The 27,976-nt window shown below is 44.0% G+C and overlaps 2 protein-coding genes across 3 annotated transcripts in view; one reads left to right on the top strand and one right to left on the bottom strand.

Annotated features, from left to right (window-relative positions):
* TTC9 (tetratricopeptide repeat domain 9) overlaps positions 1–14,332 on the bottom strand; it is a 33,951-nt gene extending 19,619 nt beyond the window's left edge. Inside the window, exon 1 of one of the 2 annotated variants that reach the window (XR_012002224.1) lies at positions 13,732–14,276. Coding sequence is in view for 1 of the 2 variants with exons in the window: in XM_026008357.2 (XP_025864142.2) it covers positions 13,732–14,143 (412 nt within the window). In the remaining variant the exon portion in view is untranslated. Of the gene's footprint in view, positions 1–13,731 lie in introns of both variants that reach the window. The other variant, XM_026008357.2, reaches the window with a different exon arrangement.
* The window catches only part of MED6 (mediator complex subunit 6), a 64,281-nt gene continuing 49,415 nt past the window's right edge, over positions 13,111–27,976 (top strand). Inside the window, exon 1 of the mRNA XM_072761863.1 lies at positions 13,111–13,323. Within this exon, the coding sequence (XP_072617964.1) occupies positions 13,314–13,323 (10 nt within the window). The 5' untranslated portion in view covers positions 13,111–13,313. The remainder of the gene's footprint in view (positions 13,324–27,976) is intronic.

The raw sequence follows: 27,976 nt of genomic DNA, 5'->3' as shown, positions 1-27,976 counted from the left end.
AATATTCAGTTTTTGAGATGTAAACTCCTCTGTATCTTGTAACCGTCAGGAACTCTGCAGCCTGAAGTGGTGGTACCATGGCATGTGAAAGGGAAGAAGCAACAGAAGGAAGCAGATCTGCCCCTCAGCTGACACTCAGGGAGAGTGAATGGCATCCTGAGGGATGGGGAAAGGAGACTAGGGATTCCTGGCGGTGGCCCCAACACATGTCACAAACTCCTTGTTTCCTAAATAAACTGGAAAAAGGTAGACCTCAAAGGGATCTAGCTGATACATGTTTATATGGACACAGAAGAAAGACTGGAAGGAAATAAACCCAAACAGGAAAGAGTTGGCTGGATGACAAGTGAGTTTTACTTTCTTCTTTGAATTTCTTTGCAATACCTCCTACAATTACAATGTCTTATTTTTGTAATAAGAAAACAATGTTAACCCTCCCCTCCCTGCTGCCCATTATGTCTTCAAAGAGAGCAAGGGTGGAACTCTGAAGAGATGCAGAAAAGGCTGAAGGGTTTCCTGAGCAGAAAGCACCGCCTGTTCCCTGGGGCCCTGCCTTGGGAAGACGTGGGGACATAAGAGGGCTCCGGACATCACGGACATCACGGCAGAGGTGCACCTCCAAGAGCAGGATCACAAGGAGGGGCCAAAGGACATACCTTCTAGTGCTTTCACTCTTGGATGCCTGAGCAAGCCAAGGGCTTTCCTCATCCAACACCAGGGCAGAAGCTCAGGAAGCCGGCCCCGGCATGTGACACAACAGGGCAGACAAAGCAAGCATGAGGCTGCCACAGATATCTCCCTCTCAGAGAGGTCTTGCTTTCCTCCATTTCCCCTCCCCACCAGTAAGCTTTCTTGCTCGTTAAGCTCCTGAAGGAACTCAACTGATCACCACACATATCTTCTCTTCCGGCAAATCCTGTACTCGGCTCTCAGATTCTGAACTGGTCTTGCTTGTGAGAGACCCCAGGTTCTTTAGCTACTCAATTGGTTCAAACAGAGGGCCAGAGGATCCTGAGGCAGAGGATGGAAAGTGGCAGAGAATAGACTCTAACTGAGGCTTATTCGCTTGCACAACCTCAGGCCAGAGACATGTCTGCCTAGAACCTAGCAGTTTCTAAACATCTCCTGGACCAACTTGTATTCTAAGAAGCTGGAAGTAGGCACAGACTCCATGGCCCAAGGGCCCGTGGTTGTGCTGGAGTTCTGCTGCGCTTCAAAGGAAGCCCGATGGGTTACCGGTTCACTCAGCCTCCTGGGCCCAGGAACACACCAGGTAGGCAACACCCACACAGAAGGCTGTTAGTTTACACCTTCTCACCTCCCCTGCCTGGAGCCACTGACCTCTCTTTTGTCCTCTTCTGTTTGCTCCCTTGCTTCCCAGATTCCAGAATAACCTCCTTTGCGGAGTCCTTTTTTTCCTACCATCTCACATGCTTTCCTGTCTTAGTGCCCCCTGGAGTGGGAGTTAGATTCACATAAGCCATCACTTATTAAGTGTCTGTCGTGTACCAGTCCCTGTGCTAGGCATGTGTGCATGTATCGCTTCATGTCAATCACCGTCACAATCCTGTGTGGTGCATATTATTGCTCTTATCCTATAATGGGAACAAGCTCAGAGAGGTCGGGACCTGTCCAAGGTTAATGATGGGGTCAATAGGAAGTCAGAACTCAAACCTAGCTCTGTTTATGCTAAGTAAATTTCTCTCCCATTAGGCCACATTGCCCTGCTAGTTTTCTGCCTGTGTGTTCCTCCGTGTTCTCTTCCCTCCCTCCCATACTCAGTGGCAAACACAGACGGCAAGCCCTTCTCCCTACATAGGTGTCAGGGAAGAGTCCACACATGTTCCCAATGACCCGATGGCCTCCACAACCTGAGGGTGGAGGCCCATTCGAGCAATGAGCTCAGTTCTGACTCAGGGTGAGCAATAGGCCCAGAATCAAATTCCAAAATGCTTGGATCTGGTCCAGACTCCAGAGGGATCTTTAGCTTTGCGGCAAGAGTGGCAACTATCTGAGACACTATAACTTAGCCACCTGTTGCATCTTTCTCTCTTTCTTTTTTTTTTTAAAGATTTATTTATTTTTAGAGAGAGAGAGTGGGGGGGGTGCAGAGGGAGAGAGAATCTTCAAGCAGACTCCACACTGAGCACAGAGCCCAACTCGGGGCTCAATCTCTCGACCCTGAGCCGAAACCAAGAGTGGGATGCTTAACCGACTGAGCTCCTCAGGTGCCCTGACAGTCTGTTTCTTAAAACTTTTTATTTTTCTTGCCACCAGGACTTCCTAACCTAGTATGACCAGCATTGCTAGGTTTCTGATGGTGAATGACTGCCTGCTCAGAATCCAAGTCTGAATTTTGGAATAATCTGGAAAGATCTAGCAGTAATAGGTAATATTTGGTGACATTGTTTTAGATTCCAGAGCCCAGATATTATTTGAAATAGGCTTCACCCCTTACCCTGTTTTTTTTTTCAGAGACCCTCTTTTGGACTCTATCATCCTGGGAGGCTGTGAGGTGCCTTATTTTGGTTTACCCCATATTTGCAAGGGTTGCCTTGGAAATCTTAGTTGGGATGTTTTAATGATTATTTGTCAGCACATACCAGTAAACTAGAATAAAAGAGAGCTTGTTTCTTGTCTATTTCCTAATCTGGCTGCTCCCAGAAAGAGAGGCTGGGGGAGGCGGGTAGCTAGACGGCCTTCAAAATCCTAGACGGTTCAGCACTCGTGAAAGGACACTTAGAAGGCACTGACCCCACCCCGCTGTTTACATTTGGGGAAACTGAAGCTCAGAGTGATATGATTCGTCCAAACTCAACAGAACAAGTTAGCGGTAGACTCTGGACTAGAACCCCAGTTCCCATCACCCCCATGCCATAACGAAGGCTTAGATTTGGGCTGTAAGGAGCCATGGCAAGTGTACAGTAAAAATTCAGTGAATAAGTGAGTTCCCTTCCAATGTTGGGGCTGCTGTGTCTGAGGTACTGACAGTCACGATTTCTGAAATTCAGGTGCCAATCAGAATCTTGGACACTGGGTACACATGCTGTTCCTCAACACCAGAGGCACATTACTAATGTTCAGGATCAATTTACATCACAAGCTCTAACTGAACTCTCTTTCCTGCCTCACTGGCAGATTCAAACAGTCACCAACATGCTGAGTCCAGAGGGACAGGCATCCTTCTACTGGGGGTTCCACACTGTCAGGATCTAGTTCTGTGTGTGGATAGGGGTGGTAGGCACTGCAGAAAGGGGGATGAATCCTATTGTGGAATATTAAGAGAAGTTTGGGGGCTTGGGATTATTTTGCTTGACATCTTTGGTGTTACTGTCTGACAAGGCTAGACAAGACATAGATAATATCCAGAATGGCACTAAAAATTATGTTTATAAGGTGGGTTTTCTTCAGGAAAATAAAAAGAAGAAAGCAAAACGACCCATGATTTCTCTAACAGATAACCCTGTCATCATTTTTCTTAAATAAAAGCAATCATGCCTATAGTTAGGAAAGTCCAATACTATAGAAAGATTTAAAATAAAAAGTTAAAAAAGACATGGAGGAACTTTAAGTGCGTATTGCTAAGTGAAAGAAGCCAATCTGAAAAGGCCACATACTGTATGATTCCAACTCTGTGACATTCTGGAAAAGGCAAAATTATGGAGGCAGTAAAAGACAAGGGGTTGCGAGGGTTGTGGGGTAGGGTGTAAGAGATGAACAGGCAAAGAATAGATGATGTTTAAGGGCAGTGAAAACATTCTGCATGATACCCTAATGACAGATACCTGTCATTACATATTTGTCTAAAGCCATAGAATACACAACACCATCAGTGGACTCTAATATAAACTGCGGACTTTGGGTGATTACGATGTGTCAACATAGGTTCATCGTTTGTAACAAATGTCCCACTCTGGTAGGGGATGCTGATAATGGGCGAAACTGTGCAGGTGTGCAGGCAGGGCTGTATGAGAAATCTCTATACTTTCCCCTCCATTTTGCTGTGAAAACTGCCCTAAAAACAATGAACTCTTAATAATTAAAAAAAGAAAAAGTTAAAGTCTCTACAACTCCTCTGCCCAGTCCCATCTTTTCTTTCTTTCTTTTTTTTTAAGATTTTATTTATTTATTCATGAGAATACACAGAGAAGAGAGAGAGAGAGAGGCAGAGACACAGGCAGAGGGAGAAGCAGGCTCCATGCAGGGAGCCTGACGTGGGACTCGATCCCAGGTCTCTAGGATCACGCCCTGAGCTGTAGGAGATGCTAAACCGCTGAGCCACCGGGGCTGCCCCAGGTCCCCTTTTCAAGTGAGGTTAACAGCTTCACTCCAGGGGCACCTGGGTGGCTCAATCAGTCAGTTAAGCGTCTGCCTTCTGCTCAGGTCATGATGTTGGAGTCCTGGGATGGAGCCCCACATCACGCTCCCTGCTCAGTGGAGAGTCTGCTCCTCCCCCTGCTCATGCTCTCTCTCACTCACCCTCTCTCTGAAATAAATAAGTAAAATCTTAAAAACAAAACAAAACAACAGCTTCACTGGAATGATTTCAGATAATCTTCTTGACACCGATACATTTATGCCAGTTTATCTTTTATTACACAGGGAATCATATAAAACACTGTTCTGCATTCTACCTTTTTATGTAGTAACAGCTTCTGGACACTGGTCTGTATTTGCTCCACAGAACTACCCCATTCTGTATAAAGGCCACACAGTTCAGAAGGAATGGCATGAAGACAATCTTTCTTAAGAGCTGGAAAAGACCTTGGAGACCTTGAAATCCAACCATGGTCTTTGTAAGTAAGAAAACTGCAGAAGAGAAGACTCCTTGAGCCAAGGAACCAGCATGTAGAGAACTTGGAGTCCAACTCCTTGTTCACCAAGTCATGCTTTCATTGTGTTCTCAAAGGTAGGGATGTCAGAAGAGAAGCAGGGAAATCTTAGCTTTGAGAAAACACCCTTCCCATTCTCTATCATTAGATGATTTTTTTTAAAGCAAGTGTTTTTGTGTGTGTGAACTATGAAGCAACCAGCATTTGGGGGACTGTTTTAGTATATGTGTGCTTGAAACAATATGGGAGAGTCAGTGTGGATAGATATTTAATACAGAAACCAGGCATCAAGAGAGTTTTCCTCATGGATTCTATTCAAGTATCCCTGTTATCTTAAAATTGTTAAAGTTGGAGGTGAGCATTTTCCTTCATTGGGTAGGTCCCACTTCTTCTTTCTATTTTTTTCCCTCCTACATATCCCTATCCATTTACAATGCTAATTTACACTTCTAATACTTTATAGTTTAGGAAATACATTCACATACATTATCTTCTTGTTCCTCGCCTTTATCCTGTGAGTTAAGCTAGCATGATTATACCCATTTAATAAGAGAAGAAAACCAAGGTCAGGGATCTTGTGAACAGATTAAGTTCACGTATGGTGAATGAGCCACCAGCTGTCATATAAGTCTACCTCAATTAGTGTTCCAATACACACAGGGCCAGCTGGTCTCTTTAGCACTGGCTTTGGACATTCTTTGTTTTTGATTCTTGAGAGATGAAGTCTTTGCCCACAAAGCCAGAACCTAGTATCAGCCAGTCATAAAAACACAAACTAAAAAGTAAATATTACTTTCCAGGATGTTAGGAGAGCAAATGTTCCACACCACACAGAATAATATGTGTCCAACTTCACTTGGCAGTAAAACTGAATAATATTTTTAAATGATGGTATATCACTCTTACGACATTCAAACAGACTAGGTCTAGGGTAATGTATTTGGGGTATTCTAGATTTTATCATCTAGTGGGTCATTTCTCTTCATTGAGTCTGCGATGATTGAGACAGTAGTGGCTGAAGTGAATTCTCACTCTCAACACTTCCACTCAAATTTCTCAGGACCTCTTAACTGGAATTTGCATGAGCTGAAGCAAGGGGGACAGAAAAGAGGAGGAAGTAGGGTGGAGCTACTGCAGCCTCTTAGGCTCACTGGAAATTGTGACTCACCAGCTACTCACACCTCTCTGTCCATACAAATTCAGGTCACCTTCCTAGTGACAAAAGGGAAATTCTGACCTGGTTACAGAATGCAGGACACTTTCCTCTTAACCACCCAGGATGGTCATGGAATGGGACTCCTAATCATACAAGGCACAATCACAGTGAAAGGACCTGCAGAATATAAGATGGGAGGAACTGCAAGCGAGTTGCCCTAGAAATGCCAAGGCTTGTCCTTGTTACAAGGCTGATGAGATGAGGTCTATGAGATGAGATGTAGTCTATGCTGCTGCAAAGGGTATACCTGAGTGGCCTTTGATTTCAGCTCAGGTCATGATCTCAGGGTTGTGAGATGGAATGGAGCCCTACACCAGGCTTCTGGCTCAGTGCAGAGTCTGCTTGTCTCTCTCCCTCCTTCTCTGCCCTGCACCTCCTCCCTGCCCCACCCCTGCACATGTGTGCTCTCTCTCTCTCAAATAAATAAACAAATAAATAAGTAAATAAATAAATAAATAAATAAATAAATAAAATCTTAAATAAAAAAGATTGATCCATATAGATGGATCAATAAAAATTTCAGGGCGGCAAATTTTAGTATTTTAAGGAAGAAACTCCTAAAAGTGGAGGTCGCGAGGTGACTGGTTAAGACGACAGGCTTTGGAATTATAGAGTGGCAGATGAGAAATCCCAGCTTGCCACATACTGCTTTGTGACCATGGGTGAGTGACTTAACTGTTCCAAGCTTAAGTTTTCTGTCTCACAAGGTGAGATCAAATGAAGTTATATATATCAAGTATATATATTTATAATATATTATAAATTAAATATATATAATATATTATAATTTAAATTATAAATTATATATAATTTTTATATAATTTTTATATGCTTATATACATATATGTAGTATATGTGTATGTATGTGTATATATATTCATTAAAGGCAGTGACCTTGTCCTTCATAGTCAGGCTTCATGCCCAGGGTCTACCACTTATTAAATGCGTAATTAATATTCATGGAATGATAGAATTTACTGGATTCTTAATATGAGACAGCTGTTGGAATAAACATTTTCATTCATTTCTAACACATTCATGAAACATTGGGTGCTAGGAACTGGGTTTGTCATGGTAGACTTTACTGCCATTATTGCTACTATGATCATTATTATTATAGTTGTTGTTTTGTGGTGGTGGCTGTTAAATGGGTCACTTTAGGTGGTGGTGAGTACCTCTATTGTTGGACACGCCTAAGCTTATGCTAGATGCCAAACTGGCAATGTTAACAAGGAAATTCACACACCTGTGTAAGGTTTGGGGTCACATCAAGTCTGAAATTGCAATTCTGATTTTACATAACTCTTGAGACAGCTAGTTAGCACCACTTCTCACTTTTGTTCTTTATACACAGAAACATGATGGGAGGGAAGCATTTGTCCCTTGAGCCTCCTCCATGTAAACCTTGTCTATAATTTCAATGCTCTTTTAAAGTCCTTTTGGCAGAATGGAAAGGGAAGATCTGCTTGGATACATTTCAATCTGAGATTCTTCTAGTTAAAGTCAACCTTCTTTGGCACTACATATCCTGCTTTCTTTTCAAAAATATCTAGGAACTGCTGGTTTGGGTCCTACTAGTTATGGCATCATTTTATTGCTGATATGAAAATATATATGTACAAAAGAAATATAATGAGTTTTACATTGCTAATGAATGATTTTGAGGCCACATGAATACCGCCAGGATGGCTAAACTCCTTTAATCTTCAATAGCTTTATATTTGGTTCTTTTAGGTCTGATACCATGGTCAGTGCTAGAGGTTTTTGCTGTGTGGTTGGGGCAGGACTAATTATCTTGGTGAAAATGGAAAACTGTCTCCAACATGAATATCTGACTTCCTAAAGTCACTTGGGAATTAGGAACTTGATGACTGGTTGGTTGAAACATTTGGTTTTGATCTTAGCTATCTGGAGTGGGCATAATCTGGTGGTAAAAGAGAAGAGCTGTAAGAAGAGAATGTCCCATCTGGAGGTCACTCCCAACTTGCAAAGCTCTGGGACCAGCCTTTAGCTGCTCCAGATCTTGGCCTTCCTGTCCTCATTGCAGCTGAGTCCCCTGGCCTTTGACACTCCCATGTATTTTGGCTGTAGGGACTCTGACTGTAAAGCATCCCAAAGAGTTTCTGGCTAAGAGCCACCCAACTCATTTCCCTTGCAGGTAGACGAAGGACCTTCAGAATCTACTTTAGAAACTCAGCCCAAAGTCTACATTCAGAATGTTCTTTCCTTGAAAGCACCCTACAAGTTTCAATTCTCACATCATTTCTTGGAAAATTATCTTAGAAGCCACATTTACAGGCAGAGATTAATTGGCAAAGGTGCTGCCCAAGGAACAGCCTCAAAGCAACAACGGCTTGGCCAGTCAAGCTCTCTCACCCAGATGGCAAGCTCTTGGCTGAGCATCTCAGCATGAAGCCTCTCTTCTTTCCCTTTCCTTTGATCAAGTCTTACTCTCCAAACTTATCTTCTGGCTACTGGGCTACCAGTTGTCTCTAGGTATTCATGTCCTTTTTACCACTGAGCTCTTGCATTTGTAATTCATTGATCTTTATGCTTGGTTCTCTGGTTCCACATCCATTTCTGTTGAGTACCCTTTGTTTTAGAACCTGCCTCAGAGTCTATATCTAATTTTGTCCACCTTAGATGTATCTACACAGTCATCTTCTGGTACCCCATTGAGGGTGACTTCAAGAGTGGGTGGCTTATGTAGTCAGAAGGGTCCTGTATTTGGTTTAATGTTCTGTTGTTGCTCCCTTGAAATTCCTAACAATTTTATCTTTGGAATAGTGTTTTGTAAGTGAAGTTCGATGGAACAATGGAGCATGAACATGAGCAGAGGAGACAGGCACAACCTTTCTTTGCAGCCCCTCTTGCATACAGCATTCATGATGCTCCATGAGCACAAATTTTTGGTGGACTCACAATGCGTGAGAATTCAGCAAGACCCAGCTTGAGGATAAGATAAGATCGTCAGGTCTATACCTACGTAGGCAGACATGCTGACAGCCCCAAGAGGCAGGCTTCCCATTCAACCTAGAAATTGCTTCAAATACAGAAGAAAAGCAAAAAGAAGCATGAATGACCTAGAGCCCCATCATATCCTTTCTTACTTATGTTACCATGCTGTACTAGCCAACCACTTATGCTGAAAATGATGACATGGAAGGAAAGAATAGGGTAAAAGTAGGGAATAGTTTCTTTTCCTTCCCTTCCTCACTAAAAAGCCAAACTTGGTGGAAAGTGCACACAGACAGAATGCAGATAAGGAAATGAAATAAAAATAGTTGAGTTTGTTTTGTCAGCATTTTCACTGTTTTAGTAAGAATAAACTACATATGCCTGTATAAGCTACAAAATGTGAATTGTGTAATTTACGTGATTTCACATACAAGGTAAGTACTTTCACATTTCCATTTAAAATTAGCATGGTGCAACATGAGGATGAACAGTAAAATTCTTGCCAATAATTTAAATTTTTAATTTTCTTGTAATGACATTAAATAGCAAATAAAAGCACCATGTCAAATCAAGAGAGAGAGAGAAATCATGAAAGAAAGGAAAAAAGCTTTATCTTCTAACACCTTTAATGATATTCCACCTCCACCCCCACTTTTTGAATAAGGAGCTCCACATTTTCATTTTCCACCAGGCCCCACAAATCATATAGCCAGCCCTGGTCCCATGGCTTTAACGCATGTCCATTCCAGGCCTTTTCCCAGTGTGACCTCTCTAGGCCTTGTCATACCTCTGTCCTGGGGCTTCAAATAAGATCAGTGGATATTATCTGCCCCTTTGGTAACATAAACAACCACAACAAAAATCTCTTAAACACAGCTCTAAATGGATGGGAAAATGGGTAAGTGACGTGGTAGGGTCTTGACCAAAGTCACAGGGTATGCCAAGAATAGAGGCACAAGCTGACTCTCATCTAGCCTTCAGATCCAATGCCACGGCCTCTTGGCACTTATCTTCACTCCTGGCATTTGAGTCTTGACTGTCATTTGAAAATACCAACAAAGTCATTACATGTTGCAACCTTTTGATCACAACCAGCTGGGACTACCACAGCCCCATAGAAACCATGTGGAGCAAAAGGCTCTGCCTTTCAAGAGATTCTGCATGAAACATTCCAGGGCCCCCGGGGAGTCCTGTGTCTTGTTCAAGGTCAACAACAGTCTATCAACAGGGCAATACAAGCTTCCTTTGCAGCTTTGGTAGGGATTAGAGTCCTACATTGCCCCAGGCAGGTCAGAATATCTTTACAATCACTATAAAAGTCATACGAAATTCTGAAAGAATAGAATACCTCACATCTTTTGTTTGTTTGTTTGCTTGTCTTAATTCCTTAAAGAATGAGGCAGGTAAAATCAAGTCTAGGGGTCTTGCAGTACTGGCCAGATCCCTCCTAATCAGGAGGAACTCCAAGCCAGAACAGACCACAACCATGGGCACTTTGACAACTGCCTGCACACCCTTCATGTGAGCCTCTCAAGTCATCCAAATGGATTTTCAGACTAACATCTTTCGGCATGATGCACATTCTAGCTGCCCCCTTGTTATTCATTTGGAGCCTTCGGTGAAGAGTACCAGACCTAGGTTTTCTCCAGAAGCCTCACAACAGCCTTTTGTTTGGTGCTGAGATGCCCTTAGTAGCATAGCCTAATCCTCTGGCTCCTTCTGAACTAGTCCAAGTTCCTTCCAAACCCCAAACATCTCTCTCTATGGACAGCTGTGCAGAAGGACAGATCTTTGGGAGCACAAACGTCTTCAGATTGCTTCCACCAGGAGCTGGCTGGGCTGCTCAGCTGGCACTGCAGCCGGGATGGAAGGGTCAGTTGCCTTTCTGCCAGAAAGAATGTGCAGCTGCTGTCTCCTTCCTATCAGCAGGCACCAGGGGAACAGGGTATCTCAGGGACTACACTGCACTGTTCTGGCTCTGACAACAATAATAGTTTTTCTTCCCTTTCTATCAAACGATAATCATAAAAACACACTTAAAAAATTTTGTGTCGCCATTTCAAATAATCTTCACTAAAATATTTTAATAGGATGTAAAAATGCTTCTGATATAATGGTAAGTGGGAATAAAAGTAGGATACAAGAGGTCCTTGCTTTGTGAACAGTTTACATTTATGCACAAAAAAATATACAAGGAGGAAATACATCTTTAGTGGGATTTAAAGTAATTTCGAAAAAAAAAAGTAATTTTGCATTTCTTCCTTAAACTTTTTGATATTTTCTAAAAGAAAATACATTTTAAAGGCATGTATTACTTTTGTAATCCAACAAGAAAGGATATTATTTCTATTAGCTAGGATTTCTGAGACAGTAGTAACAGATTTTCTGCATTATCCCAAAGGAAACCAACATCAAGCTTCTACTTCCTCTCCAGGTGACTTCCAGGATCCCTTCTCCCAATTGAATTTTGCATACAGGATACAGATTTTGGCTTTGACACGACAGCTCAGCTTGTAATTACTCTTCTTTTCTCTTTCATTGAAACTTGAAAATATTGAGAAAGAGCCCTATCAGAGTTTTGAAATAAGGTAATGTATTTCTTTCTCCTGGTTACCAGGGCTCAGAGCTCCAAACAGAATTTTCCAAGTGTAGAGCTTTGGAGCCTGCTTGAGACTGGATTCAGGGAGAGAGAGGCCTAGAGACAGTGACTTTGTGCTCAAAGTGTGATGCGCAAGAACCTTGATTTTGGAATCGAAAGGCTCTGGAACCTTGGGTTTTTTGTTTTTGTTTTTTTTCTTTGCCATCTTTTAGCCAGTTGTTATAAAGATGAAAAAGTGCATTGTACGTAGAGTGCCTAGCACCATGCTCACAACAAATTATTAATACGAAGAAGGGGAGAGTGCTGGAGAAGATAGCAGAGGGGAAATGTACTACTACTCTCCATTCTCTCCTCACCGAAGTTTTCCAAAGTGCCTCTGGGGTGGGGGTGGAGGTGGAGGAGTTGGCTGGATCCTAGCCCCACCCTGACTGGGCTTGCCTGACCAAGGACACATCTTTGGTTTCACCATGGAAATGTAACCACTCCTCGGGTAGGAGATAGGCAGTGCTAGCCACAGGCCAGCAGCCAAAAGCCTAGGGTGAAGAGCAACCCTAGAATGCCCATGGACAGTACTAAATATAAGACTCCGTTACCACTCTGAAATCACCGCATTAGTGATCCAGAGTGCCTCTTCCTCCACCCATGGCCACTCTCCCCTTTAACTATGCATCAGGCAGAAGCAAGTTGCCAGAGGCTTACAGGAAATAAGGAGAATCAAGCTGTACATTATGATGGATTGAGATAGTCCCCCTTTGCTATACTACTGCTTTACCTACTGCCGTTATTACTAGCACTGCTATCGGCACCACCATTTTTACAACAACTACTACTAGTCTATTAATCCCTTACATTTGTAAACTACAATTGATAAAGTGGATGGGTTTTGCCCAATTAAAGATGATACTGGGCATGGCATTATGGGAACAGAGAGGCAGGCTGGCACTAAAAACCTCAAAGGTAACAGAGCAGAATTACTGATATATATTTTTTCCATCCCCCAACTCCCTGTGCCCAAAACACACTCACCATCCCCGGCCACACCCAGTCACTCTCCTGAAGCTACTCCGCTCCAACTGTCCAGAGCTAGTTTAGGCAACTTCAAGGGTTAGGGACACTAGGAGTAATGGCCTTTTATTGGGCCAGAGGAGCTGGAGCATGCCCCCAAGCCCCCAAATCCCACCAAACGAGGTGAGAGAAGAGTACAGAATGCCTTTCAAATCTAAGGCCACTGCACCTGCCAACATCTCCCACCTTCTCACAGGAAGGCCCTGGAAAGAACCAGGCTCTTCCTGCCTTTTTTTTTTTTTTTTTTTTTAAAGACACTTTACATTTCCTGTGCCAAAGTTAATTTTTTAAAAAATGCTTGACTTTAACCTAAATCCCCGAAGTGAACTGTGGAATGTACACCTCACTTTCTCATCCCCACATTGGGTCCCCTGCCCTTCCCGCAGGCCCGGGAGCCAGCTGCGGGGAGAGGACCAGGGCTTCACCGGGCGGGCGAGGATGTTGCACGCAGCTCAAGCCCAACCAGCGAGGTTCCCTCTGAGGTCGCTCTTCACCTGGCAACCGGGGGCCCCGGCAAAGCTCAGGGACAGGAAAGTGGCGTTCTGGAATCCATCTTGCTCAAGATGCTGAAGGCATCGCAGCAAACTGCCCTTTGCCACCGAGGCCGAAGGAACGCGGGGAAGGGAGGACCGTACCCGCTGGGATGCGGTCAGGTGAGGGCAAGGTGGGGGCGAGCCCTGGTGCCAGTGATCCCGGAGGACAGCGGCCACCGGGCACGCGGCGGGTGGGGTGCGCACCCGGGGGCTCCTTCCCGCCTGCGGACCCAGGGTCGCCGGTGAGCAGGGGCAGCGGGGGCAGCGGCAGGCGCCGCCAGGCCAGCTGCGGCTCCGTCGGTCTGTCCAGTTATTTTTAGGTGAGATTTACGCCGGATGAGGGGGGGGGGCGAAGGCGTGACAACCGAGTTTGGGGAGCTATGGCCGTGAAAGTCACTTTTCCCGAAGCGCCCCCCGCCCGGGCCTCGCTCCCGGAGCGGCTCGGGGCGGGCGGGCGGGGCGGGCGGGGGCCGGGGCCGGGGCGGGGGCGGGGGCGGGGGCCGGGGCCGGGGCCGGGGCGCCGCTCACCTGCCAGGCTGTTGTAGCAGTCGACCTCGATGGCTTCCACCGTCTTGCTCTGCTCCTCCGAGAGGCGGCCGGGCTGGGGGGCCGCGGGCGAGCCCCGCTCCTGCTCGCCGGGCGCCGGCAGCAGCCCCTTCAGCTCCAGCAACGCCCGGTGGTATTTGCCGATGGCTTCGCGGAATTTCTTGTCCTTGTAGCACTGCGCCCCTTGGCTCTTGAACTCGTGCGCCCGCCGGATGAACTCGGCGGGCTCGGCCGCCGCCCCAGCCTGGCCGCGCGCCGGGACCCCGCCGCCGCCGCCGCCGCCGCCGCCGCCGCCGCCGCCCGGGGCGCACATTGGCGGCGGCCGCTGCGCCTCGCCGGCCGCGGGCGGGCTCGGGTTCCCCTTGGCCGCGGCCGCCGAGCCCTTCCTCTCCATCCGGCCGCCGCCCGGCGCCCCGCGAGCGCCGCGATCCGCCCGCCGCAGCCGCCGCGCCCTCCCGGGTTTAAAAGCGGCGGGCGCCGGCCCCGCGCCTGGAGAGCTCGGCCGCGGCCGTGACACCCCGCGGCGATCCGGCGCCCCGCACTCCCATTCTCCGCGCCGGCGGCGGGAGGCTGCTCCCTCCCCCTCCTCCCCCTCCTCCCCCACCCCTCCTCCTCCCCCTCCTCCCCCACCCCTCCTCCTCCCCCTCCTCCCCCTCCTCCTCCTCCTTCACCAAGCCTCCTCCTCCTCCCCCTCCTCCTCCCCCACCCCTCCTCCTCCCCCTCCTCCCCCTCCTCCTCCTCCTTCACCAAGCCTCCTCCTCCTCCTCCCCTTCCCCTCCTCCCCCACCCCTCCTCTCCCTCCTCCTCCCCTTCTCCTCTTACCCCTCCTCCTCCTCCTTCACCAAGCCTCCTCCTCCTCCTCCCCCTCCTCTCCCTCCTCCCCCTCCTCCTCCTCCCTAACCCCTCTTCCTCCTCCCCACCCCTCCTCCTCCTTCCCTCCCCCCCTCCTCGGATTGCCGTCCCCTCCCTCCCTCTCTCCCCGCCCCTGTCGCGCGCCGCCCGCCCTTCTCTCCCTCCTCCCCTCCGGCAACCTGCGGGCGGTGGCGACCTGGTCCGCGCGCGGGGCCGGCGGGATGGGGGACCGCGGGCCCGACTGGGGTGGCGGCGACTGTCGCTGACCCGGAAGGAGCTGGGCTCGCCCGAAGGAGGGGAGGATTAATGACAAAGACGGCCCGGCTCTTGCCCATTCAACCCAACCCTCGGAGACGCGCCTAGTGTGAAAGAGACGTAGGGGGAGGGTGTGTGTGCGCGTGTGCTGGGGAGGGGTCCAGCAGCGAGCAGACGCAGGCAGACTCACCCCCGATACTGCTTGAAAACTAGAAAGAAAGGTGCGGCTGGGAGCAGGGGCCGGAGGCACAAGCCCTGGCTGCTTGCTCGTGGCGGTCGGGCATTAACGCGGGTAGGGGGCAGAGGCTCTGCCAGGTCGTCGCCGCCCAGGTGTGTCTCCGCGGGCGGCCGCCCAGGCGTCCGGGACACCGTGCCCAGGAGGGTGTGGGGCGCTGCCTTCTAGGAGCCGCGGACACCTCTGTATGCGGGCAGCTGGGCAGAATGAATCACAGATACTGGAGATGGAAAACACCTGTTACCGTGGGTCATCAGGCTGGGCTGCAGGCGATCCGGTTTCCACGTACAGGACCGTTCCGTGCCCTTCCTCCGGAGGGTCCATTCTTTCATCCACTCTTCCAGGCAGCCTGAGTGCCCGCTGTCTGTCACATGCTGGGGACTGGCTGAGGCCAAGGGGCAAAGATACCTGAGAGACACCTAACTCTGGGAAACGACCAAGGGGTGGTGGAAAGGGAGGTGGGCGGGGGGGGGGGGGGTGACTGGGTGACCGGCACTGAGGGGGGCACTTGACGGGATGAGCACTGGGTGATATGCTATATGTTGGCAAGTTGAGCTCCAATAAAACATAAAAATAAAATTTAAAAAGGGGCAAAGATGTTAGAGGGTTAGAAGCATTGCCCTAGGTTTGCAAAGTCCAGGAACCAAGGGGAGAAACCCCCAATCCTACCCCATCACCCAGATATATTCTTTGCCGCTATTTTGCTGTAATTCCCACCCCTTGTTTTCTCCACATCCTTATTTGTACAGTGTTTTTTTTTTAACAAACATGAGTGGTATGGGGTGATATATACAGTTTCCTGCTTTTTACTTTCTATGTGATTAAATAGTCTTTTAAAGCCTCGTTTTTAATGACTTTGTAATATTCATTTTATGTGTGTGTCATGGTATTCTTAGCTGTTTTTCTATGGTCAGATAGATTGATTCCAACTGTTTGTTATTATAAATAAAGCAAAGATAATAAAAATAATAGATCCACTTATATATAGTGCTTTCTTTGTGCCAGGCACTGGGATAAGTACTTTACATATAATAATTCATTTAATTCTCATAACAACCCAGTGAAATAGGCACTATTATTACCCTCATTTTGGACACCAGGAGACAGAGACTTTCCCAAGGTCACACTGCCAGTAAGTAGTGGAGGTGGGATTTAAATCCAAGCAATCTGGCTTCAGAATCTATGCTCTCAACTATTTTTATACTTAAAATTTTGTCCTAATTTATTTTTCCTTACAAGAAATTATGTCGATTTTTTAAAATGTCTCAAGCCAGGGCGCCTGAGTGGCTCAGTGGTTTAGCGCCACTTTCAGCTCAGGTTGTGATCCTGGAGACCTGGGATTGAGTCCCATGTCGGGCTCCCTGCATGGAGCCTGCTTCTCCCTCTGCCTGTGTCTCAGCCTCTCTCTTTGTGTCTCTCATGAATAAATAAAATATTAAAAATAAAATAAAATGTCTCAAGCTCCCACCAGCAAGGTAGTAGTTTCACAACATCATTGCCAACACTGAGGGTTAAACTTTATTTTTTTTTTGAGGGTTAAACTTTAAAAAGTATTTTCTAATTTGATGAATGAGAACTGTACATTGAACGACCTGGAGTAACTTTAGTTACAAGGGTGAACATTTTTTACATGTATAGTTGCCATTTGTATAGTACCAAGGGCTTTTATTTGGACAAGATCTTAACATACTAAATTATACCTTATATGTTACAGTATCTTACTTTTCTAGGTGCGTTAACATCTTTAATCCCATTTAATCCTTACATTAGCCCCAGAGAAGGAAAATGATTCTTTACCCACACAGGGAGTTCGCAGTGTTTTTTGACAACTGAAACATTTTATTATTGTAGTGGTTGAGAGGCTTTGCACTTAAGATGTACGCGGGGTTTTTATCTTTGCTGCTTCCTCGGTAAGTTATTCAATTTCTGAAAACTTCAAATTCCCTCACTTGTTATATGGGGATACTACTTACTTCATAAGGTTGTGGTCAAGTACATTGTAAGTGCTCAGCAGATGGTAATTTAATCATTATTCATTAAATCCTGTCATTATTGGATCCCCTAATAATATGATGACAGACTTGTTAATCCATAAATGTTTGTCAGCCTGTGGCGCTTTTTACTATAAGGTATTATATCAGGTAGAGCAAAGAGAGGAAATTGGGGGTTGAGTGCTCTTCCTCCTCAGGCAAATGTTGGACAAAGATCCAGGCCTGGGATTTTGGTACTGTTGGAACTAAGGTATGCGTTGGGTTCGTGACAGTCACAACTATTTAAAGGTGACAAATACTGCTGTGCCAAATTGCTTTTTGTTATCCTACCATATCCTGGCTGAGTGGTGCAGTATCTCATTCTTAGATTTTGGGTTTGAGGACTGGGCTGCAAGAGACATGTGATGCATGTGGTTCTATACTGTGTGTGAGACAGAGCCCAACACAAAAGCTTCTTAGTAGCTTGGATGAAGGAGAGCATGAGTGAGGAAGGGAGAAAATATTATGGGTGGAGGGATGGAGTGACAGGAAATTTACTATGCCCATCTGTCCTACTCTGCGGAGCTGTGTGTGTGTCTACAACTGTTTTGTTTGCTTGTCTTCAGTGTGCTTCTGTCTCTAAGCCACTCACTGGTGAACGTGTGCTGGTTTCTCAGAAATGAGCTTCTCCCTTCACATGGAATTAAATAGGTGCCAAAGAGAATTTCTCAAACATTCTTTCATTAACTCTTGACCATATGCGGAGCAATACTTTTGGAAGCAAGCAAAGATCAAGATGACAATTTGGGCATGGATTTAGGATTCGGAAACTCAATACTTCTCAAGCTTTAATGTGCATGTGAATCCCTTGGAGATTTTATTAAAATGCGATTCCCAGATTCCGTTCATCTAGGGCGAGGCCCAAGACTGTGCATTTCTAACAAGCTAGATGATGCTGATACCGCTGGTCCAGGGCCCACACTTTGAGGAGCAAGTATTTAGAGAAAAGAGCACTTTCATCTCTCCCCTTCTCTCCTGACCTTTGTCTTCTCCCAGGGAGGACTTGTTCATTAGATTGGTCAGATTCCAGGAAATTAATTGGGCCATATTGAACAAGGGTAGGGCTGGGAACCTCCATGCAGCTTTTCCTTCGACTTCCTGCAGCAGGAATAGGTATGCTAAACCAAGGCCTGCTCTTGGGGATCTGGCCATCTTGTTTTCTCTTCTTCAGTTGCATAGCTGAGCATACTTTTTATTGCTTCCATTTCTGATCCAATATGGCAGGACAGAGTGTGAGAAGATTTTGGTGTGTAGTGGGGAAGGAGAGGCTTGGGCAGGCCTTTACTGTCAGCTGCTTGCTCTGACTTTGTTTTCACAAGAGAGCTCTGCACTAAGAAATTCAGCATCTATTCAGGTGAAAATAAAGTAGTATTTTGACTTCTCATCTGTCGATGGCTCTTGAACGTACTGTGTGCTGGTGAACCTCACAGGGGAGAAAGGTAACTGACCCCACAGTAGGTTTCTACTACTTGAGGTCCTTTGGCTCAATGTCATCAAAACCTCCCCTTTCATCCCTAACAGGTAAGCTCTGGGCGAGAGCCAGTGAATCCTATGGATGACCTTACCACTAATGGAATAGCTCATTACTGCTGAGATACGTAGGGAGGTTTCTTAGAGAAGATGTATGTGGAGCTATTTTGGTGGCAAGCACTTGGTATGGTACACAGCAGAAGGCATGGTGCTCCTGCTGGCTTTATGGGCCTCAGATTCTGTCCTGGGTTCTGACCTTGTTTCTGCTTCTCTGAGCCTATGCCTTTCTCACTGCCTACTGGTCTTCAGAGACTAAAGCCCCTTTCCTGCTTTCACCATTTCAGGCTCTGAAGCTTACATAGCTCCTAAACAGATGGCATGTGCTGCTTCCCTCTCCTTTCAGCTCAGTTTCCTAAGCATATGCGAAAGACATATATTTGAATCTCTTTTATACTAATCTAAGCTGTTCAGGGTTTGGTCACATGCCAACCAAACCAAAGCTATTTTGGGGATGTTTTTCTAATTGCATTCAACTTCACAATTTACCTGAGAAAATTACAGCATTTCCATCACCAGAATTTATCCATATTCAATCTTCAATCATCCCCCTATGGAAAAGTGGGAGATATTTAACCACTTCATGCCCAAATGTAGCATTAGCCATAGGAGGCTAATATGAGCTTCGTATTTTCATTCTTCCCACATCTGTCCACTCACCCCCAACCAAACAACAAATTTCTCCAGTCTAGCCTGTAATAATTAATTAATTTAATAATTCCAATCTAGCCTTATTTAGAAAAATAAGGCCTCTCTACCTATCCCTACCTTTTCCTACTGCTCAATCCACTCAGTATGCCACAACCTTCTCATACCCAATATCAATTTTGGCCCTCTGTGGGAGCCAATATGTCAGCTTTTTGGATCCACTAGCATCCCTTCCTTAGGGGACCCTTCCTTCCCCTATTCCATATGGTCCTGGTGGAGCTATCAATCATGGTGTCTGAGGTTTGCCCCCCCTCCCCCCAACTTGCTACCACTTATTCCAGGCTTGGCCAATCATATTATTCCATCTCCCTATCCCACAGTGATTGGTTAAGGAAGGGGAATCAGATCCAAATAGAGACAATCAGTGATTTCCGGGGGATTTACATCCAGTCCTCAGGAGAGAAAAGTTCTTTAAGTTGGGAGGATTTGAGGTGGAAGCTATCAATGGCTATCTCTCCCACCACCTGGAGGAGTATCTGAAAAATGAACAGAGGCAAAAGGATATGAGGGTAGACAGAGCTCTGGTGGTATCAACAGAGTTCTTTGATCCAGTAGTTTTTAAGGCCAGGTACACCCTGTGCTCCCTAGTATGTGAACCAATGAATTCCTTTTTTTTTTTTTCGTGTGAATTCCTTTTTATATTTGAGCTAGTTTGAGTTGTCATTTACAGTTAGAAGACTGTTGATTTATATATTCCTTCTCAAGGACAAACAGTGTATGTTCTCATTCATTTGGGGAATATAAATAATAGTGAAAGGGAATATAAAGGAAGGGAGAAGAAATGTTGGGAAATATCAGGAAGGGAGACGGAACATAAAGACTCCTAACTCGGGGAAACGAACTAGGGGTGGTGGAAGGGGGGAGGAGGGCGGGTGTTGGAGGGGAATGGGTGACGGGCACTGAGGTGGACACTTGACAGGATGAGCACTGGGTGTTTTTCTGTATGTTGGTAAATTGAACACCAATAAAAATTAATTTAAAAAAATATATATTCCTTCTCAGGTATTTACCTCTATCTCTCACCACCTATTGCCACCCCAGTTTGGCTGCTGCTACATGTGGCTGGTAAATATAGCCATGCCCCCCTGCTTACAGCACATACATTTTAAAAATTCTTTTATACTCATTAAAAAGAGTTTAGTTATTCATTGACTCTTAACTTCATGTTATGGAAAATTTTAACATAAAGGAAGAACAGTATAACATATCCTCAAGAACCCATCACCCAGCCAACATAAACAACTACCAGCAACCAATATTTATGGCCATATGTTTGATTTTGCATATGTACCATTCTCTCTTATATCTCTGTGCCTTGGGAGTTGACTTTCCTGTGTGTTTCTCTGTATTTATCTCTCTGTATTTCTTATTTGCTTGATCTTAAAATATTAGGTCTTTCAGTCAAAGGCACTAGACTTGCTTCAAGATTTGTCATCTCTCCTGTGAAGCCTTGCTGACCTCCATATACAAGTTCAGTGTTTTGTTTTTTTTTAAGATTTTATTTATTTATTCATGAGAGACACAGAGATATAAGGCAGAGACACAGGCAGAGAGAGAGAGAAGCAGGCTTCCTCTGGGGAACCCAATGAGAACTCAATCCCAGGACCCTGGGATCACAACCTGAGCCAGAAGCAGACACTCAACCACTGAGTCACCCAGTTGTCCCAAGTTCAGTGTTCCTTATGCTTTGCTCTGGTAGTTCCTTTTTCATGCTCTTATGTTACATAGCAATTATTCTTTCAACAAACATCTAATGAAAAATTTCACCATTTTAGGCATTGGAGATCTACCAATGAACAGAACAGGCAAAAATTCTCATCTTCGTGGAGTGGAGGGAGTCTGACAATAAACACCACAAATGAACAAGTTATGTAGGATGTTAGAGTGTGATAGATGCAACCAAAGAGGGGGTAGTTTAAGTGTGTGTGTGTGTGTGTGTGTGTGTGTCTTTAAATTTTAAATAAACACTTAACTACTCTGCATGATGATTATCTGCCTGCTTTTTTGTCCCTGTAACTGAACTGTGGCCACTTGAAAGCAGGGGTGGTATTTTAATTTTTTGGAACCCTACACCTACTATAGTAGTAAGCATTTTAGTAAGTAATAGTTGTGGAATAAATGGAATAAGCAGCAGAATACGAGACACAGACTAGGAAGACTGTTGGTGTCAAGGGAGGTTTTTTTTTTTTTTTTTAAGATAGTACATATATATGGAAAAAATTCCAACAGTACTTTCCATAAAAGAGCATATAATAAAAATTAAATTTTCCTTCTTTTTTTTTTAAGATTTATTTATGATAGACACAGAGAGAGAGAGAGAGAGAGAGGCAGAGACATAGGAGGAGGGAGAAGCAGGCTCCATTCCGGGAGCCCGACACAGGACTGGATCCCAGGACTCAATCCCGGGACTCCAAGATCGTGCCCTGGGCCAAAGTCAGGCGTCAAACCGCTGAGCCACCAGGGACCCCCTTAAAATCTCCTTCTACCCTAGACTCATTCCTCCAAAATTCTTCCCGATGGGCATTCACTGTTACTTGTTTCTCATGCATCACTCCCCAGTTTGTCTACCTACCTATGTATATTAAATTATAAGTATTATAAATCTCCTCACCTCTCTGGATATTATTTAATTTTACCATAACCCTATTAGATTATCATGATGCTCATGTTACAAAAAGAGAAAACTGAGATTTTCAAAGGTGAGGTAATTTGCCCAAGATCACATGGTTTGGAAGGCTGGCTGGACTCCAAAAGCCATGCTTTTTGCCACCTTTGGAATTTTTGGACTTCTGCTCTAGGGACGAAACTAAGAGAATTTACACAAGCTGGTGGACTGGCTTAGAAGATTTTTAAGATTCTTTAAGAGTCTGAAAATGCTCTGCTGCTGTGTTACCCCACCATCCATTTTCTGCTGTTTTTCTGTCTGGCTTTTTCCCTGGGAGACTGACCTCATGTACCAAGTGGGCTCCTTTGTCCTCTTGCTTCCGGTCAGCTTTGCCCAAAGGAAAGCACCCACATGATGAGACTGGAGGATGAGAGTAGAGAGAGATGAATACATTTCTTTCCCATTTCCTTCCTGCCTTGACACTATGGTTCTGGGGTGGCTATGTCCTCTTATTACAATAGTTATGAGTGGTCGCCCCCCCTACTTCTGGGTCCACCTGTCAGTGGACTCTCCTAACACAATTTCTTGCCTTTTGCCCAAATACCTTCCATAGCTGGCTAATCTCTGGAAGCTTCAACATTCTTTCTTGGTTTCTATAACCATGCCCACACTTTTGTAAATAGTCTCCATGTTATAAGTCTCTTCAGATGAATCATTAGTTAGCTTTTATTCCCTGTCATGACCTTATGGTGAATGCTATTTTAAGATGTTATGCTTTCCAGAAGACTCTCAAAGACCTGATACTATAAGACCCAGTGAAATTTATCTCTACTGGTAAAATTTCAGGTTAGTAGGGTAAGCTATTTGGAACTAATCTGGACCTTTTTACTCTCAAAAATCTACCTATTTGGCAGCAGCCTATTTGATCAAATGCTGAGAAGGGCTCTGCTTTTGGTATGTGAGATTATGAGTATGCATTTTTTGGTCATTGTTCCATTTCTCATAATTTTACATATGTGTCAGCAAGCATTTAACATTTTAACAGCTTTTTCTGAAACACACACACACACACACACACGCACATTTCCCTTACAGAATTGCTGGAGAGATGTACTGGCTATGTACAGCTGCATAACAAATTATCCCAAAACTCAGCAGCTTAAAATACCATTTATTATTTTTAAACAATTCCACAGTTTCAGTGGGAGCATCTTAGTTGGGTATTTCTGACTCAAGGTGTTTCAGAAGGTTGCAGTCAAGCTGTTGGCTGGCACTGAAGTCATTATCTGAAGGCTCTACTGGAGAAGTTTTCAGTTCCAAGCTTACTCACATCCATGTTGGCAGGCCTACATTCTTTGCTATCTGTTGGCTGAACATCTTCATTCCTTACCAGGTAGGTCTCTCAATAGGATTCTTGAGTATCCTCATGGTATGACACCTGGCTTCCCCCAGAGTGAGAGATCTAAGAGAGCCATAGTCTTTTAAAATCTAATCTCAAAGGTGACATACCATCATGTCTGCCATACTCTGTTGGTCACACAGACTAACCCTGGTACAAGGTGGTAGGGACTACACATGGGCGTATATATTAAAGGAACATTTTGAGGGCTAGCTACCTCAAGAGAGAAGTAGGTATTATGTTTTTTTTTTTTAATTGTATGTAGCTACTTGCTAGAACTTCAGAGGGTGTTTATATTATGTTAAAAATGAGTTAAGCTAACTATTGATTAAGATATGTATAAAAGTGTGCATTTTTATCATAAAGGTCAGGTGAATTCAGGTAATTGAAAGGAATTTGAAACTCAAAGCTCTTTAGGTTTTCGGGGTTTTTTTTTCTGTAAATTTAACCTCCTCATTGTAAAAATGAAAAATATTATCAATGCATGTTTAAGGTGTTACAATATCATTAGTTCCTAGAACATTGCTTTGAAGCTAATATGCTAATAACATTATTTTGTTGATTGCTACTTTATGGTTCATTTGGTTCCCAGTCTTATGGGGGGACAAGGTGTGGACTGCTTTTGACAAGTGTTGCCAATGACAGAATCTAGTGGTAGGGGTCAGGTGGCAGTATCCAGTGCCTTGTGCTGCCAATACTGTTCATTTATTTCATGGCATGAGTTGGGGACATTGTTCTTGCCTGTGTAGCCCTGAATCTAGCCCTGGTGATTCTGTAATCTACCCAATAGCAGTTTTTTGGGCAGTATTTCATTCATTTCTATTGGCAAATCTTTGGGAATATTATGTAATGGATTGTGAATGTGCTATCCCAGGGAAAGTGGAACAAAATTTAGGTTGAAGTGTATTCATTGATATAATCACACTCATTGGTTATTTTGGACTTAGTACATTTTTTAATATTGTGGTAAAATACACAAAACATAAAATTTACCATCTTAACTATTTTTATGTATACATTTCAGTGGCATTAGATACATGCACATTATTATACAACCATCACCACCATCCATCTCCCAAATCTTTTCATCTTGCAAAACTGAAACTCTATTCCCAATAAACACTAACTCTCCCCTCACCTCCTATAGTCTTTTTTTTCTATTGTGGTAAAAAACATAAAATATACCCTCTTAATCATTTTAAAGTCTATTTTCAATTGTGTTAAGTATATTCACATTGCTGTGAGACAGATCTCCAGAACTTGCTCATCGTGCAAATCTGAAACTCTATACCTATTAAAAAAAACTCACCTCCCCCTCCTCCCAGCCCCTGGTAATTACCTTTCCATTTTTAGTTTTATGAATTTGACTAGATATCTCACAGAATATTTTATTTGTGGCCTCAGCAATTACATAAAACATCTTAAAGTTATAGCATTCTATTTTAAACTCATAACAACTTAACTTCAATTGCATATAAAAATTCCACTCCTTTACAACACCACCCCTCCACTTTTACTTTGTCACAACTTCTATTTTTATTACTGTATATGAGTTCACATAAATTTATAGTTATTTTTAAATATTTTTGTCATTTAAATTCCATGTACAATATTATAATAGTACAGGTTTCTATATTTGTCCATGCATTTACCTTTACCAGAGAATCTTATATATTTCATTGCAATCTACTCTCCTTTAATTTCAACTCAAACTCTTTTTAATAATTCTTGTAGAGCAGGTCTAGTGGTAAAAATCCTCTCAGTTTTTGTTTATCTGAGAAAGTTTTAATTTCTCCCTAATTTTTGAAGGACAGTTTTTTTTTTTAATACAGTATTTTTGGCTGACAATTTTGTGTTTGTTTTCCTTTCAGAATTCTGAGTATATCATGCCACTCTGTTCTGACCTATAAACTGTCTGCAGAGAAATCCATTGATAATCTTTTTTTTAAATTTTTTTAAATTTTTATTTATTTATGATAGTCACAGAGAGAGAGAGAGAGAGGCAGAGACATAGGCAGAGGGAGAAGCAGGCTCCATGCACCGGGAGCCTGATGTGGGATTCGATCCCGGGTCTCCAGGCTCGCGCCCTGGGCCAAAGGCAAGCGCCAAACCACTGCGCCACCCAGGGATCCCCATTGATAATCTTATAGAAGGTCCCTTGTAGGTTACAAATTACTTTTCTGTTGCTGCTTTCAAGATTCTGTCTTTGATTTTAAACAGCTTGATTGTAATGTGTCTTAGTGTGGTTCTCTTTGGATTTATCATAGTTCACTTAAAAAAAAGATTTATTTATTGAGAGAGAGAGAGCATGAGCTGGGGGAGGAGCAGAGGAAGGAGAGAGAATCTCAAGTAGGCTTCACGCCATCTGGAGCCTGATGTAGGGCTTGATCTCACAACCCTGAGATCATGACCTGAGCTGAAATCAAGAGTCGGACACTTAACTGACTGAACCACCCAAGTGCCTGTTCATAGCAGGATTCTTTAAGCTACTTGAATCTGTGTGTCCATTTCTTTCCTCATATTTGAGAAGTTGGGGCCATTATCTCTTCAAGTAAGCTCTCAACTCCCTTCTCTCTTCTTCTGGATTCCCTAATATGTGTATTAGTTCTCTTGATAGTGTCCCATAAGCACCTTATGTTTTCTTTGCTTTTCCTCATTCTTTTTACCCCTCTGACTCAATGATTTCAAATGACTTGTCTTCAAATTCACTGATTCTTTCTTCTGCTTTATGGAGTCTGCTATTGAGCTCCCCTCAATGAATTTTTAAGCTCCATCTTTTCTGTTTGGTTATTTTTTAGAGTTTACATCTCTTTGTTGATATTCTCATTTTATCCATTTCCCTGATATTTAGTTGTCTGTGTTCTCCTTTGGCTGATTGAGCATCTTCATGACAGTTATTTTAAATTCATTGTCGGACAGCTCATAGACTTTTTTTTAAGGGGTCAGTTTCTGGGGTTTTATTTTTGTTTTTTGTTTGCCTTATAATCTTTTCTTGGGATTTGGGCATTTAAAGAAGCAGCCACTTCTCCCAGCAGTGCTGGTCTTTGTCTACTCATTTTGTGCAGGAGAAGACTTTCACCAATCAGCTCAGCTGCAGGTTCTAGGACACCTCGAACCTTTTCTAATCTATTGCTCTCTGTGGTGTCTACCCATGGTTCTGCAGCTCTGGCATGCTCTCATCTCTGTTTTCAGTGGCTTCTAAAGGAGTACCAGCTTCTTAAATGGTCCAAGTCAGGCAAGATAGAAACCAGTCACTCAGGCAAACCCTGGACAAACTAGAATGTTGGGCACATGGTCTACTCTTTTGTTTCTATCCTGATGGTCTGAGGGATTTCCTCCCAGTTGCTCAGCACTATTCTGCATGAGGGAAGGGCGAGTCAAATACTGCAAATTTCCATATCCTTTATGTTGGAACTCTTTCTTGGTTTTACAATGCTTTGAGTGCTGTAGCTTTTTATCTGGTCTCTAGAGTTGTCATAAAAGTATTGTCAGTATATTGTTAATACGGTATCTCTCTGGGGAAGGATGGCCTGTAGCCTCTTAGTTCATTATCCTGCTGTTGTCTTTCTCTCCATCCATAGCCTTTAATGAACTCTTTTTACTCAAACCAGTTGAATTTGAGTACCTGACTCATACGATATTATTCCCTTGGCATCATAATGTTAGAACCAAGGAACTATCACTTTTTGATGAATGAGTTGGGAATTTCAGGCTGAGAACTTTTTTTGATCAGGTAACTCTTTTCATGCACTTCAGATCACACCTTTGACCACCACAAATGTTTGGAGTGGGACTGTGCTAGTTTCCTTATGATAACTGTGAAGTGTGGGTTTTATAATTATGGAGCTGCTGAAGACAGCCAGAGTTTCTTTCCCTTCTCTTGTACTGAAGAGCTCTTCAGATCTGCAGAATTGCATTTAAACTCCTGCAGATTCTGCTGCTGTTGCAACTATATGTCACCAGCCAAACTTATCATCCATTATTTATTTCCTTTCTTTACATTCTGCCCCAGCCCTCCCACTCACAGGCTGCAGAGGTTTTGTCAGTAAATTCAGGGCTTAAGTGAGAGCCTGGGAGGAAGGTATTTTAACACAGGGTGGGTAGTGTGGAGAAAAAGAATGAAGATGAACATACAGCTTCATATACACTTGTTTCCCAGATAATCTTGTAATGGGAGTATAATATATCTAGCTTATCAAGACCAAAGATTCAGGGCTCTGAACTTTCTCAGCAGAGCTCAGGCTAACTGGTGGGGACTAAGGCTTCTTAAGCCTAATATTAAGAGAGTAACAGATGAAAGCACGTATCACACCACATAGAGGAATTTACTTTCCTTTTTCTCTCTTTCCTCTTCCTTTATTTCTATTTTCCAGCCACTAAATTGCACTATAGTTGATACATTTGTTCCACAGCCAAGTACCTTTTTTGCTGAGAAGGTAAGGTATTACATTGTTTCAAGTTGGCTATTACTGGCAAAGTGCTAGCATTAACAGGGGTACCTTGGCAGAAGGCAGAAGACAGGGAAGGTCTGGAGAAGAGTACAGAATCAAAATAGATAGGCCTGAATTGGGGTGAGGGAGGGGATGGAAGGGCAGGACAAAAGTATTGTCGAAATG

The sequence above is a fragment of the Vulpes vulpes genome, chromosome 6 (genome assembly GCF_048418805.1).
Source record: "Vulpes vulpes isolate BD-2025 chromosome 6, VulVul3, whole genome shotgun sequence".
In the NCBI taxonomy this organism is placed as follows: Eukaryota; Metazoa; Chordata; class Mammalia; order Carnivora; family Canidae; genus Vulpes; species Vulpes vulpes.
The sequence above is the reverse complement of the archived record's forward strand: the minus strand, read 5'-3'. Positions and strand labels throughout refer to the sequence as shown.